The 16,448-nt window shown below is 34.9% G+C and overlaps 1 protein-coding gene across 6 annotated transcripts in view; it reads left to right on the top strand.

The window, feature by feature from the left end:
* Positions 1-9,260, top strand: part of LOC118735860 — a 548,047-nt gene extending 538,787 nt beyond the window's left edge. For 4 of the 6 annotated variants that reach the window (XM_036465840.1, XM_036465841.1, XM_036465842.1 and 1 more), the window contains one exon: positions 3,657-9,260. In XM_036465840.1, the coding sequence (XP_036321733.1) occupies positions 3,657-6,286 (2,630 nt within the window). In that variant the 3' untranslated portion in view covers positions 6,287-9,260. The remainder of the gene's footprint in view (positions 1-3,656) is intronic. The other 2 variants (XR_004992653.1, XR_004992652.1) reach the window with 2 other exon arrangements.
* The last annotated feature ends 7,188 nt before the right edge of the window (positions 9,261-16,448 follow it).

The raw sequence follows: 16,448 nt of genomic DNA, 5'->3' as shown, positions 1-16,448 counted from the left end.
AAGTCAGCAAATGTTTGAGCAATTAAATCCACCTCGTTAATTGATATAAAATAAAAGTATATAATAAGTCTGTATAATACTCGTATGCAACGAGTTGATACTCAACGATATACCGATTCCTTTCAGCGGTTAGCACTTCAAAAATATCCCAAAGTCCTTATCAAATATTCTCTGCGCTACATGCCGCACGCACGTACAACAACTACAACATAGTGCAACGTAGTAAATACTCGTATTACATTCGTATGTACGTGCACGCATATACATACATACTTGTGCGGCGCGTACCTCTTCGTAAACTTTGAAACATATTGGCTCATTAGTGACATGACCCTCCATTTGTACCAACGCGGCCTTAAAGTTTAACCAACAACATGGCTGCCTTGAGTGTTCTTCCCGTACTCGTAGTACGTATATATTTATGTACATTAGGGTGCTCCTTAAATATAGGAATCAAATTTTTACATCAGATTTCCTAAGCCCCAAACACTAAGTCGATACTAGTATAGTCGAGGATAACTAAATTTTGGTCTCTTTCTTCAGGCAAGGTTCAGATTCCTGTATGGAGACTCAAAAAATTTAGATATTTTTTTTTCATCTTTTTAACCGACTCCAATCGCAACCACTGGACTATGTTAGTATCGATTTTGAGTACTAGATGAAAAAAAAAGTTAATTTTAATTTTTTGAGTCCCTATAGAGGAATCCGCACGATGAAACGCCTTAAGCATCTCTAATTGGGACCAAAACGTATATGTGATATTTGTGACCGTGGTATTACCGATTGAGATTGAGATTGACACTGAAAAAAGTCGTTCAATTAATTTTTTAATGACCAACCTAATGTACATACATATTGTTAGTAATTTTAGTAGTTATTAGCCCGTAGGCAAGCGGCTTAAAGTTACCCTTCCCCTTCAAATATAATCTCTTTGCTCCGGTTCTTTCATATTTCTGCCCCATTAAACATTTCCATTTTACGTGCTAATTGCAAATTACTTAATGCAGTTCAAACAGCAGCCTCATATTTAATGGAGTTGTTGAAAGGTCTCCCCTGCATATGAAGTTATTGATTTGTTATATTTATGTTCGTTGCTTAAATGGTCTTTGGTTAGCTATTAAGGAAAAAATTTTACCAACAAATTTAACTCGCCAAAAAAAAATTACAAAATCTAAAACTAGCAAGCTGAAAAAATTTCCTGATATGATACATATTCTTGGATACCCGTATTACTGACTAAAATACCAAAGATACCCGCCCTTGAGTCGTAAAACTTGTCGGTTGTAACTAGGGTTGCCAACATTTTCTAAGATATTTATAGTACTTTTTCAAAAAAAAAAATTGGAAGAAATATAGCACCGTTCAAATAAATATAGTATTTTATTTAAAAGAAAAATTAAAAAGGATTTTTAAGTGCTAGACAATTTCTTCCCGTGAATGCCAAATTTGTTGGAATAGAGAGTAGAAATGAAATAATTTTAATTAGATTTGTTAATTCTTTCTCAGTTAAGTTATGTTTTTGATTATAAACTTAAGACTTAAGTCTATCTCTGAAACCTTTGCGAAAAATCGACACAAAAAATTTAACTTACCCTCCAAAACCATGCGTATGTATGTATGTATGCTGTTCATTACAACACCGACTGAAGCGAAAAAAAAACAAGTAAGAAAGTCTAAGTTCGGGCGGAGCCGAACATTAAATACCCGGCGCAAGTATTAAATATATGTTTTTTCACCCTTCTGAAACCTTCCGCTAGATGGTAAGCCGAGGTGTATCAATTTTGAGTAAATTAGCGTCCTTCAATTACGAAATATTGAAGTTTCAAGCATTTCTTAAATTTACCGTTATATGAGAATCGGCCGTTATTTTAGTCCGACTTCAATAATTTTCAACGTTTTGCTTACACGTGGCAAGTACAATAACCATACCGAGTTTGGTACAAATTGGTAGAACGGTTACCGACATACTTATATGTGATCATAAGTGGGCGGTGCCACGCCCATTTTCCAAAATTTTACCATAGACGTATTTCTTGGTAAGGAATTGTTGCAAGCATTAATTTTGAATAAATTAGCTTCAATATTTAATGATTTATCGAAGATTTTGTATTTCTCTAAATTACCGTTATATGGGATGTGGGCGTGGTTATTGTCCGATTTTAAAAAGTTTCGGCGGTTTGTTATGCTGTACCAAGGCCAACAACTGTGCCAAGTTTGGAAGAAATTGGTGCAGCGGTTACCAAGATATACACATGTAACCATAAGTGGGCGTGGCTACGCCCATTTTCCAAAAATTTATAATATTCTTATTTTTCGTCTAAAACTTATTATAAATATCAATTTTGAGTGAATAATCTCCAGTAGTTACTAAAATATCGCAGTTTTCGTGTTTCTGAAAATTACCGTTATATGGGAAGTAGGCGTGGTTATTGAGCGATTTTAAAAATTTTCGGCCATTTGGTATGTTATGCGAAGGCCAATAACTGTGCCAAGTTTGGAAGAAATTGGTGCAGCGGTTACCAAGATATACACATGTAACCATAAGTGGGCGTGGCTACGCCCATTTTCCAAAAATTTATAATATTCTTATTTTTCGTCTAAAAATTATTGTAAATATCAATTTTGAGTGAATTATCTTCAGTAGTTACTAAAATATCGCAGTTTTCGTATTTCTGGAAATTACCGTTATATGGGAAGTGGGCGTGGTTAAAGTCCGATTTCGCCCATTTTCAATACCAACCTACCTTGGATTAAGGGAAACCTACATACCAAATTTCGTTGAGATATCTCAATTTTTGCTCGAGTTATCGTGTACACGGACAGACGGACAGACGGACAGACGGACAGACGGACAGACGGACAGACGGACGGACAGACAGACATGGCTTAATCGATTTCTTTTTTCATCCTGATCATTTATGTATACATTTGTCTATATCTATCTCGATTCGTTTTGGCTGTTACAAACAACCGTTATGTGAACAAAATTAATATTCCCTTGTGCACAAGTGCGCTCGGGTATAAAAAGTAATTGAAAAAAGAATTTTTTTAAGGCTGGCTTTAATTAGTTGTTAATACAAAAAACAAATAAAAAATTAACAAATGCCAACATTTTTTGTGCAGTTATTCGAATTTCGGAATCTGAATTTGGAGTTTGCTAAATTTCGAAAATAGATCTCTTAGCATTTTGCTGTAGGGTCGTAAAAAATTCCTTAATTTTGTACAAAAACATGCTATAATGGTTTTTTGGTATGAGCAATCCATTTCTACATTTATATTTTTCGCAACAGCGCAACAGTAAACATTTTCACATTTGCTTGGAAACCTATTTTGCAAAGGCCCATACTTTCTTCAGTAAATTTGCTTAGAATTAGAATCCTATACTCGCATAGGAAAAAAACTGACCTGCCCTAATGTATGTACATACATGTTTATTCTAAATATAAACTAAGTCGGACCATTAATGCAGGTTTTCAAACTTTAGATCTTCGCGCCACCTACCGGCCAAATTTTGTGTTTAGGTATTTCCTTCAATATTATCATTTCAAAAGTTGAAAAATTCCGCCAAGAAGTTTTTAGTTCCCCAAATTTTCTAGCTTAAAACACCTTCTTGTAGAGCATCACATTTAACACTTTCCTCATTTCTCTCTTTTCAGGCTACTTTTCTCTGCTCAATGACAAGGGCACAGCAACGGCGACCCTCTACACTTCCTTAATACAGCTCGTACGCGAACGTGTATACAAATTCGTTTCAGTCGACAATATGCCCGCCTTTACCGAGTCCCAGCCCAACGTCAATAACCCACCCGCTGAAAGTTGTCTACCCATGTACACCCAACCACCGCCACCACCGACCAACAATCGACCACAATATGTGAAGACTACGGCACGGGGTGGTCAAGTATTCCGACTGCTAGCCGTTTTCGAGGATGGCAAGCAAGACCACTCCAATACGATCGGTTGTACCGGTAGTGTGACCGCAAAATCGAATAACAATCATGGCCGTGAAAAGGAAAAGGGCCGCTATGCACAGCTGTTGAACGAGAACCGGCAGGTGTTGTACGTTTCGCTCTCCACAAAGGGCAAATTCTATGAAATCGAGCCAGGCATACCACAAATATTACAAAAGCTTGGCGGCATCGGAAACGAGGCGAATAAAAAGGCCAATCCGGATTGCGTACATCGCATAACGGCGTTGATAACGCCACAGCGCGAATTGCCGCTGACACTGCGCTACATTTCCGGTCCACATGGCTGCAATAGCGCGATACCCGAAAATGTGTGCATCACACACATAACCACCGAAAATGTGGTGATCGCCTGTCCCATTGAGGATGTGGAGGTGCAGAGTCCACTGCACTTACGCAAGCTGCATCTGTCCAAAGAGATGAATTTGTTGAAGAGCTCACTTGGTTTCGAAAGCGAACAACGCATGCTCGCCAATCCCAATGTGCAAAATATACTCAAATTTTGTCAATTCAATTGTGATCAGTTCTTAAAGATGGTTGAAGTGGAAATATTGCACCGTCCGGAGCGCTCGGGTTCCAAGAGCCGTGGCGAAGGTTTGAAAATCCTCAAGCCACTGCATTTGCCTAAGCTGTTGCGACGAGAGAAGACCACAATTCCGGCGCATGAGAAGGAAGACTCAATTATATTTCTTAGCAAATCCGACCTCGCCAATCTGGAGGCGAAGGAAGCTGCAGCGCAGGCAGCTTTCGAAAGCGCGGCGAGCAGTGCAAACCGCATTACCGAGAAAATGAAAGTTTTCCAGTCGACAAAGAAAAAGTGGTTCCGCAAGCAAGACAAGCACGCTGCGCACACGTTGACCTCCTACGAATTGGACGTGCAAGCGAAGCGCATGAGCATGGAGCGCTATTCGGATATGTCAAAGCTGTTGCAGGAACGTTTCGGTGACAAGCCAAATGCGCAAACTCATGATGCGCATGAATCTGTTTCCGAACCAAGTGGTGGCGCTTCGGATATCGGCTGCTCAGATACGGAGACCACCACATTGGCAACCATTGATGAGAAACTGAGAAAGGTAGAGACGAGTGGCAATAAAATGATAACAAAGTCAATGTCGCTGCAGGATATCGAGCTCATTAGCGGCGGCGCTGCGGCACGCAAGCCCGACTTGCTGCCAAACGATACCATCTCCGAAGCGGGCACCGACCTGGAGGACCTTGATAACCAGGACCTGATACCACAGTCATTTATAACTGAGAAGCTATATAATGAGTTCCACGTCAAAACGCGCCAGTACAGCAAATCCTCCTCGAGCCTGCATCAACTGCTGAACTTTTCGTTGCCACAAAAGATGCAGCTACATGACAACAAACGCTCGATGGCGCAGCTAAAGCACAATGGCAGTAGTAGCGTAGCTGGAAAGCCAGCAGCCGTCGCTGACAGGCGTCTGGACTTCAACATTGGCGAGCCGGTGACAGGCAGACGCGCTGCCGGTGGACTTTCACTACTCGCTGGTAACGCTGGCGTTGCCAACAGTCTTGGCATTTTGGGCCACCATTCGGCGCTCGCCTCACCGCTCACACCCACCAGCCTGATCGATGATCTGCCCTATTCAAGCGTGCGCGATTCGCTGGTGCTCTCGAGCGACGAATCAGCATCGGACAATCCAACAGGCAACATCTGTCAGGCGCTCAATATGATCGACTACAACAAAGAGAATATCTATGCGGAAATTTGTCACGACAATATTAGTCATCACGCGGCGGGCATAACATCAGTCTCAGCAGCAGCGACCGCTGGCACCACCGTCTCGGCCATGGGTGGCATTTGCAGTTCAACTACACGTGACACCTTCTCCGGCGATACACATTCCACGCAGATTTCCGACGACTACGGCGACTATGCCTCGCTCACATACACAGCGATTGAGCGTACTGCTCAACCGAATAGTATCCAAACCAGCGGCAGCGCTCTGAGTAAGTCAACAAGTGGACAAACTGTTGTCAACGCTTCGGCACCCACCGCCTTGGCGATTAGTCGGGTACAAGTCAATTGCAACTCTGTCAGTCCAGTGAGCTATCACACCGTTTATTTGGGCGACGAGCCGCTTGGCAACGAAAAACAACGTGAACGTGGCAAGCGTCACAGCAAGGCGGGCAGTAGCAAGAGTCGCGAGCATGTCACTACAGTGGCGCTGGAGGGTAACACACCGACAGCCTATGAACCGCACAATGCCAGCGGCAATATTGGGGCTACAGCTGCTAGCATCGCCAACGAACTGGAGGAGGTGGCCGATAACATTTACAATACATTGAAATGATGACTAATGTGATTTAGTTGGAAATTGGGTGCAACGGTGTTGAGTATGGTGAGCAGCGGCAAGGGGTTCTACTGAATCAATGCGGCCGCTGACGAGCATTGCTCAGCAAGTGTGCTCAGCTAGGGGTGCACCAAAAGGAGTGATTGAATTTAATTTACTATTACATAAGTAAGATTCGAACTGCTCGAAAGAGGAAACAGCATTGTGATGTTTAGGGCTTTCTAAATGACATGAAAGGTGCGTTTGAAAGGTACTTTTGATACAGTTAAAATAATAGCTCATAAATATGGCTTTACTTAAATGTTGTTGGTAAAGAGTTAATTCTTGTACTGTCTGGTGTCTAATAGGATAATATAATTTTTAATATTTGTGTGTCTTGAGAAAGTTATTTACTTCAAAAAGTCATTTTGTCGAAGGTCGCAAATCGAAATTTGTTTGAAAACTATTTTAAATTGTTTTGGACTCATATATCAAAAAGTTTTCAGAAATCTTTCCAGAACCGACAAGCATTTTTGCCTGAGAGCTCATCTCTGCTCCGGCTTCAGGTCTCAAAAAATGTATATCTTTATAGCAATACCGCTTCTAGGTAGAATTCTATATAGCTTTGTATGCCGTTGGAAAATGCCCACTTAAAAGCTTAAAGCTAAAAAATATCCGGCTCGCATGCATAGGTGCACTTCATAGCCACCTGTGTCGAGCTTTTTAATTTTAAACTTTCTATATATGTACACAGTGCAAGGTGGAAAGCTCTGTGAGTCCAACCGGGAACCGCAGCGTCTTTGCCAATATACTATTAATGAGTGCCACTTTTCGAAAGCCCTTTAAGCTTTAAGCACAAGTTTCAAAGTGTTCTCATTTGATCAAGGGCAAAAGGTCGCTGGAAGGATTTCTGAATTTCACACATAATCACTGTTATTCAACACTCTTTGTTTAAAACAGTATTTCAATTTAAAAAATCATTTCAAAAAGCCACAGCACGAGTAAAATATAACTTTACAATAAACTCTCAAAAGCATACAACTCATAGAGGGCATAAACGCCAATCAAAATGAATCGCGCAAATTAGTATTAAAACAAAATTTAATGAAATATTCATGCAAATAGTATTAAGCTTACTTCAGTATAAGCAACAAAAAGGCATTTGAGTAAATTAGAAACAAAAATTAAAAGGCATTACTAAATATTAGTATTTCAAAAATTAGCAATTAAAAATTTACGTATACATGCAAAAATAAGATTTCACTAAGAATATACTCATACAACTCACTCACTTGCATTTTAAACGATTAATCGATCTACGCAACAGTTTTTTAAGCAGTCATAATAAAATAAACCGGCTATCATATTTGTTGTAAGTCGTCGAATCACTAAGTTGTGTATTCGTCAATATATCTCAGTATCTCAGCTAAAACGATTAATCGATTAATCTAAGAAAACCGATTAACATATCTCACACTCACAATTAGGTCAGTTAATCGACTTAAATTAATACATAAATCAATTGAAATTTTACAGGCTCATTGGTACAGATATTAGAAAAACAAAAGCACAGCAATCAACTTCACCTGCAAAAAAAAAAACAAATATTTGTAAATAAATACATACAAAAATAATTCACTAATTTGTAGCAGCACAAAAAATGTATCAAGAACAAAAACCATTAATCACAATTCACTTCATCCACTAAATAATACGAGCATCAACCAGACAATTTATGAATACTTTGCACAAAACTATAATTTTTCGAAATTCAAAAATCTGCAATCAACACAATTTTCGCTGACCTGTAATGAAAAATTAACAGTTTGCTTAAGTTAGTCAAGAAAGTATAAAAGCCTGATTTAACCAGAAAGGTAAGTGAGCTTTTTTATTTTCTGTAGTAATAGCCAGGGGGAGTAGTTTTTGAGAGTATAATTTTGGAACTTTAGTATTTGATTGAAAGCTTGGTTTCTTGTGAAATCTTTCAAAAAGAGCTTGGGCAAGGCTTTAAGAAGCTGTACGTAATCACTATCTTATATTTAAAAACTATGGATTTGGGTGAAAGCTTGTTTTCTGGTGAAAGCTGTAAATAAATGTGTTTAGCGATGAAAGCATTCGGAAATCGCGTAAAGCTTTCCGCAGCTTTTAAACACGTTTTGACAATTTTAATGAACTTTCATTCATTTCGATAAATTTTCTGCTACCTTGAACTTAAAAAATTCGTAAGCTTGAATTCTTTGGAGTGTGTCAATGCGCTTCCAATGCCTAATTCTAGTTTTCATGCATTTTTAGACTCTTTTCGAATTTAAGCACTCACTTGATTTCATATTTTTGTAAGCCCTGGGCTTTAGTAAAATCTGCTCATATACCAATCACGACGAAAAGCTCTCTCTGGTCGTTGCTTACTTTCAGAAACTGAATATCATTTGAAATGACAGATTTTTTGTGAAAGCTTTTAATTTTGTGAAAGCTGCATATCATACGAGCGTATGTTTACGCCAAGGCTTCCAGTAATAGTTGAAAAAGTCATTCACCCCTATTGCGAGTGTTGACTAGTAGTAGATAAACGACTGTTAGTCGATTATCGATTATGTATGGTATTTTTAAACTCGTTTTCTCGTTCAATAAGTGCGTGTGAATAGTTTATAGTCGCTTATATATATTAAGCTTTCTATACATTTTGTATAGTCACGTGCAGAGTAAAAGCTCTCTGCCCATCGCTGATTTTAAGGTTTTGTGTTTAGGTTAGAGCTTTCCAAAGGCTTTCTACTTTTCAAGTGCTTTTAGGCTCAGTACAACCGAAATTTCTGATTTGTCTTTTTGTGTGGTGAAATAATGTTTTCATTGAGTGAATTTTATTTCAGAAATTCTAATACTAAATATTCAAAAAATAAAATATAAAAAAATACGTATTTTCAACTGTAGAACCATTACAGGGCAGCGAACAACAGATAATCTTTGGAATTTTAAAAATCGTCTAAGATCGAGTACTATAGTAGAACGCTCATTACATTTAAGAACACATACAAGAAAGCATTTGACATACATAGACTAAGAAGAGAAAAAAAGAGAATAAAAGAAGAATCAAACAAAAGTATTACCGAAAGTGCAGAGCACGTTGAAAGCAGTCATTTCATCTCAACACGAATCGAATAGAACAAAATCAAATTTGTAAGATAGAAGAAAAGAAGAAGAAAACAGCGGAAAAGACATGAACAATCCAGCTGAGGAAGAAATAACGGTGAAATATTTCTGAAAAAAAAAATCCGAAAAATATTTTTGGTTTTGCTGCAAACTTACTAAGAAAAAACTCAATCAAACAACAAATCAGCTACATTCAAATGTAGATTGTGTAAAGTATTAAATTAGTGTAGAAGAAATAAATTTTTAATTTTAGCTGTAAATAAATATTTAAGAATAAAGAGAAAAGGGTGATTGAATGTGGAAATGAGGTCAAGTTTTGTTAGCCGCAGCAAATGCTAAAGCAATGTTGGGTGTGAAAAAAAAATTTTTAAATAAAATTTGCAAAATAATTAAATTTGCCAAAAATTTAATTTAGTATAAGAAAACCTAATTGAAAAACACATAAATTTATTAAATTCAAAAACATTTGTATCCAAGCAAGAAATTTGTTTAAAATTTAGAAACAATTTAACTTTTTTATTTATAATTTTGTAAATTACGTCAAAGGCCGACGAAGAATAGTAGAAATGGCAACTCAAAATGTAATTTTAAATAAAAGCAACAAGAAAACTAATGCAGAAAAATAAATTACTCACAAACATAACCTTAAACGAAATTTGAGTATACATTTTTTGCTGTATATATAAAAAATTAATATGTTTAAGTTAAATTTCCTATAAAAAGCGGTGATAAATTTATGAAAAATGCAACAGAAATTAAATTTTACGTCGATTTCAAATTGAAACGGAAAATTTTAAAAGTTGAAAGTAAAGCGAATTTTGGTAAAAAATTTTTTTTTTTGTACTGAATAAGTAAAATCGCAAAAAAGTCATTTTAGTCTATAAAGCAATAGAAATTAAGTGCGTTCAAAAGCTCTTTTAATTTTAGAATTTTTTTAAAGTTTAACTTTTTTTCCAAACATTAATCTTAAAATATTTTTGTATTCAAATCAAACTTTTAATTTTGATGGAAAGGTATTGATTTTCTTAGCGCCGCTAAGTTTTTATTTTAATTTGCTATATCTTTCTTTTTAATTTCAAAATAAAAATTTATTTAAAAAGTTGCATGCAATTTTAATTATTTTCATAAATATTAATTTAAAACAATTTTTTATTAATATATGTATGTATGTAAATACTTAGCTTTTAAAGAAATATCGTTGGCTTTGTAAGATTTTTTTCTATTAAATAACTTAATTTCTTTCTTAAGTCAAACACAAACGAATTTGGTTCTATATAGTTTTTGTTCATTATTACGTAGTATTTTCTTTTACTTAAGTATACGTATACGATTATATATATATTTACATTAATTTATAACACAAAAAAGGCAAAAGGAAAAGTTCTCAAATATACAAAAGTGATAAAAATAAATAAATTTTTGGTTTTATTGAAATATATTTTTGTGTTTAAAATTAGCTCAAGGAATTTTTAATTCAAAATATGCATGTTTATGTTTGAGAATCTCAGGCGTCCGCGTTTTTATTTGAAATAATAAAATTTTTTTTTAATTTATCTTTGTATTTTTTGGTTTTCTTTTTTAATATATATATTTTTTTTATTTTTTAACAATTTTCTCAAATATATTGCGGTATGATCTTTTACATAAAAAATTAGAACAAATCGGTTTTAATAATTTTCTCTATACGTAATTTTGAATAATCAGTAAAGACTCCATTTTCAAAAGTGTTAAAAAAAATTTTAAATAAAATAAGTGACTTACGAAAATATTCAAACGCACATTTATAAAATGTATAGCTAAGTATGTAGTTTATTAAAAAACGCTATAAAAAATATAAATGTCTATGTGAAATACCAGAATCAAACATACCCATACAGAAGTGGTCATAAATACGAAAGGAGCCTATATTTAAGAGATATCTACACGACTGGAAGAAAATGCACTTATCGAGCGGCAACTTAAATTTGATTAGCATAGAATCGAGGTGAGTAAATGGCCGCACAAGAAACATTGAAAATAAATTAGAAAAAAGTAGCTATGAAGTTTTTGAGAAATAAAATGTATATATTAGAAATTTTCTTCCAAGTACTTAAATCGAAATAGTTTTATTTTTTTTTTTTTTCAAACACTTCCATAAAATATTTCATACCAAATTTTTTCCAAAACTTTGTAGCTCCATTTTTGATACTTCCGCGCGCTCTTAAAGTAATAAATATACGACGTTTCAAATTTTATTTTCAGCCGCCGAGGATACTGCAAGAAAATGATGGATTGGGCCTATCATAACATATACTCACTTATGTATACTCATTTATGTATGTATGTAGTAGTCAACATGAACGTCATATCAAATGCACCAAGGATAACAAAACAAAAACAAAAATATAAACAGGAAGACATACAACAATAACTTCGTACGAATGTAGCATTAAAATATAAATTAAAGTCTTTAAAACAAAAAGCGTAAGACATGACCATAGAATTTCATAAGAATACTTATTTAAGCACACATAAAATATTGGCAGAATGAGTGCAACAAATGAATACAAAAAAAAGGTAAACAAAACGAAAATATGCAATTTAAAGGCAGCTATTTTAAATTTCTTTCCAAAAAATAATAAAAAGAAAAATTCATAAATTTGTAGTAAAAAAAATAAAATAAAGGCATTGTTTAATTTTAAACTACGAGCAGAATTAGAAGCAATGTGAAAATTAAAAAGCAATTAGGAGCAAATAATATAAATTTAACTATTTAAAATACAATAAATATAAACAATTCAATACTGAAAAATTAAATTTAAACTAAATTCGCGTAAACTTGTAAATATTGTATGTAGTGTAATTAATGTAAAGATTTTAATATGCATTTTTGGAGTATACTTAAATAAGGAATTAGACTTTCAAAAAGCAAGCAAATAAACGAGTTTCTAAATTATGCGTTTGGCACATGTAGTCGGACGAAGCGCAGAATTTATCGTTTATTTATTATAAAATTTAAATTTTTAATTAAACTAAATTGTTTGCATTAAATAACAAAAACTTATGCAAACATCTACTAAGTTTTGAGAATGAAGTGAAAAATTCATTGGTTCGCAGATTTAGCTTCATCACGTTCGAATGGAGAAATCATGAATCTTATTTATTATGTTTATAATGATTTCAAAGATTGGCAATTTCAAATAATACTCAAAAGTTGGATCAAAGCTCTTCATCAGCTCAGAGATTCACTGTTAAGCTGAGTTTGAGTGCACACGAATCAGATTTATTTTCAGGCAAAAAACATCCTTGCTACTTTGGTTCAAAAAGCTGTGTGAAAATTATTGCAAATGAGTTCACCTTCTTAACGCGTTAAGACATACATATGTATAACATAGCGAACTATAAAAGCTTTTGACCGAGCTGAGAGCACAAATATCTTTTCTGGATGAGACTTTTATATCTTTGAAAACAGCAGAGAGCTTTCACCATAGCAGAGAGCATTAGTACATTAGTTGGTTAGCTTATTCTTGGGTGCATCAAGACAAGGGCCACCGCGACCTGAAAGATATTGTGTGTCCCTTAAAGAGAGAGTCCCTAACCCTGTGTGGCCAAGATACCTTAGTTTTCCCTAGTGAATCCTAAAAGGGTTCGACCACTGGAGCTTTAAAGTCCATAAATCTTTATCTGGCCAAAGTCGAATAGTGACAGAATATGCTATGAAGTTATTATTTATCTTCAAGGCAAGGCCGGCAAGTGGAATCGCAATTGTTTGTGACCTGTCAGATACCCCGAAAATAGCCTGTTGTCATTTCCATTTTCTAAAAAAAAATTCTCTCTTTTTAAAGGGAATCCAAAGAGCATGGCCTGTCTAAAGGGCCCAGATGGCTGCTTGGCTAAGTGAAAAGATATCTAAAAAAGCGCTTTTCAAGCTTTTTTCAAGGTTAAATTTTTCGCAGTTTAAAATTGTCCATGGGAATTGCAAGTTTGATGCTAGGTCCAAAAATACCTGCACCTGCACTGTCTTCCAGCCTTGAACTGTCTGTGTACCAGTGATCGTATCTGGGATCAAGTGCAAGAAGGCCATTTTCCCAACCCTGGCGTCATTCCAATAATATCGGCATGAAGCAGAGGCTACCGCGTACCCCACAATATCGTAGCCACATTCATGTAGTCTGATTAAGAGGCCAAGGCTCTGATCTTCACTTGAGTATTGCCCAAGGATGATGTAATTTCAGTCTCATGAAGCATAGCGTCGATCCAACCAACAGTAGTAGGAACTAAGTCACTTTGGACTAATGCCCTCGATGTACAAGAAGTTACACTGAGCGATCTGCTTGACCTCGAAGGCACTTTCGATTCTACTAACCGGATAGAGTAAGCCCGAATCCGTTGATTTCACTTTGACAAAAGCAAATTGTGTGTCATATAAGGGAGTGCAAGTGTTAAGTTGCTCTCTAATATGGTGGTCTAACAGTCTCTCTAAAATTTTGAGAGTGAAGGAAGTTAAGCTATTAGGTCTGCATGATTTATCTAAATCGAGAGGCCTGTTGTCCGATTTGGGAATAAATAACACGGACAAATTCCTCCAAGAATACTGTATGTATTGCCAGCAATAACTAGTCCTAAATATACACGACAAAGATGGAGCCATGTCTGCTATGACTTCTCACTCTAGAGTACCTGTGTTCCCAGAAGACAAGCTCCACCGAAGAGCCTGGGGTATGCACTCGAAGCAGGGGATTTAGAGTCTCTCTGTTATCGTCCGTAATGGCAGACAGCATACTCATGCGCTATATTTTAACTGTTACTGTGAACCCCAACTAATCCTCGTCATAAGCGATTTTATGTAGACACAAATAGAATAAGAGCTCTCTTTAGTCGACACTGTCCTAGTCTAGACCACTGATGCTCAAACTAACGCCCGCGGACCGAACTCTTCCAAGCTCTCTGTAGATTTTATAAAGACGCGCACAGAGTGAAAGTTCTCTCTGAGCATCGTTGGCCTGGACAGAGAGGGCTTTTCCTTTATACGCCATTATATCAGCAAAGACCCGAGAATGCTTCTACTCTATACGCAACCACATATGTAAAATAAATTGAAAGCTTCTAAAAGTCTCTCCCGTGTGATATGTTTTGGTCCAAATTGATCTACATATATAGGTACTATATACATATAACTTATAGCAAACTTAAAAAAGCTCCGCTCGTAAGCAACATTGTGTCCAACACCAACTCAAAGTATAAATGTAAAGTTTTTACGACTGCCAAGTCATTGTTATCCTGGTTTCACGTTATTTCCGAAAACATTGATGAATATTGTGGCGTCCAATCATACGTAAAATTAAAATTTTTATCTAAAAAAATATCTCTTTGAACAGAAAAGTAGCATTCTGATTTGCATAAAATACCAAGAATTAGTATGTATGTATGTATTTATGTAAATTAGCTGTTAGGCAGCGTTTTGCGCTGAACAAAAAAAAAACATCAAAGAAAAAACGAAGAATCCTTGTAAAAATACAAACGATACTCACAAAATAGCTATGATATTAGTATTAATATGGTAGAATATGGAAAATAAATTCATATATATAAACAAACAAATTCTTCTTATGCATGTACATACATAGTATGTGTGTGTAGAAAATGAAAAATACATGCGCATGTATTTGCATTTGAAGCCATGCCTAAATACATTCTTATATACATACAACTGCGATAAAAGAAAGTGTTAAGTCAAGACAAAATGTTATATTTATAGAAGGAATATAATGAAAATGAAAAAACATTTGTAAATAAGTACTAAATGTACGCGTATGTATGTACATATGTATCGTATTATCGATGAACAAATTTTTTTATTTCCAAAATGCAGTCGCGCCACAGGCGCCTGCAACTCGCTTTCAATGTCAGCATTTGCCGTCGTCTAACCTCTTCTAATACTAAATGTGATAGTAGTGAAGTCTATTTTTGCAAATACATATGTAATAAAAATAGAATAAGACAACAACAACTACAAAATAATCATCAAATGCAAATAGATTTGCTTACTCAATTCGTAATAAAGAAATTAAAGTGGTACACATTGAGTAGAATATGTTGTAGTGTGATAAAGATTTGTTTAAAGTAAAAACTAAAATTTGCAAATTTTTAAATAAAATAAATTTTGTCACGGTATAAGTTATATTATATACATATATGTATGTAGCGAGGTTTTACATACTAAATCAAACACTAAAATATGTATGTCATTAAAAACTATTAAAATTTCTCTCAAACGAAGAAGTTAAAAAAAAAACTATGATGTTTTTTTTTTTTTTTTTGAGGGCACTTAGTGCGTTCATCTCACAAGTAGGCATTTCAACTAGCGAGCGGCAGATTTAAACTCAACGAGCACAAAAGCTAAATTCCCTAGCATACATTTTAACTCGTGAGTCAAAGAAGAAATCTAGCCGCAAATTAACCCTAGTGTGCCCAACCGGGTACTCGGATACCCATCGAAATAACTTTTTTTCTTGGAACAAATTTTTAAAATCCTCTCGAATTCCCACGATTAGACTGATTTTACATGTAGAAATGCATTTCAAATATTTTATATTTCTTTTCATCCTAGAAAATTTTTAATTTTAGAAAATTTACACGAATAGTCCGACCGGGGTACCCACATACAAAATAGACGGAAAGATGTATAAATAAATAAGTTATAACAAATAATACTTAATTTTTTAATTGTTTATTTATTAAATTAAGCTAATATAAGACATAATAAAAATAGTATTTAATTAACTAAAATATATTTTTTTTTTACATTTCGCTCAATTAAAATAAAAAAAAATTTATGAACCATGAAAAATTTTACAATACAATTAAAATTAAAAAATTATCAACTATGAAAAATTGTACAATAAATAAAGCAATATACATTTAATACCCAGAAATATGCTAAGTTACAGCCGATTTTTTTGGTATAAATAGGTAAATGGACACCCAGGTACCCCGTTTGGACTACAACGCTAATTAATTTGGTTGGGCACAAAAGGGTTAAGTAAACTCACCGAACGGA

The sequence above is a fragment of the Rhagoletis pomonella genome, unplaced genomic scaffold (assembly GCF_013731165.1).
Source record: "Rhagoletis pomonella isolate Grant_MI unplaced genomic scaffold, Rhpom_1.0 Rhpom_scaffold_00003, whole genome shotgun sequence".
In the NCBI taxonomy this organism is placed as follows: domain Eukaryota; kingdom Metazoa; phylum Arthropoda; class Insecta; order Diptera; family Tephritidae; genus Rhagoletis; species Rhagoletis pomonella.
Note: the sequence above shows the minus strand (reverse complement) of the source record. Positions and strands in the feature narration are given on the sequence as shown.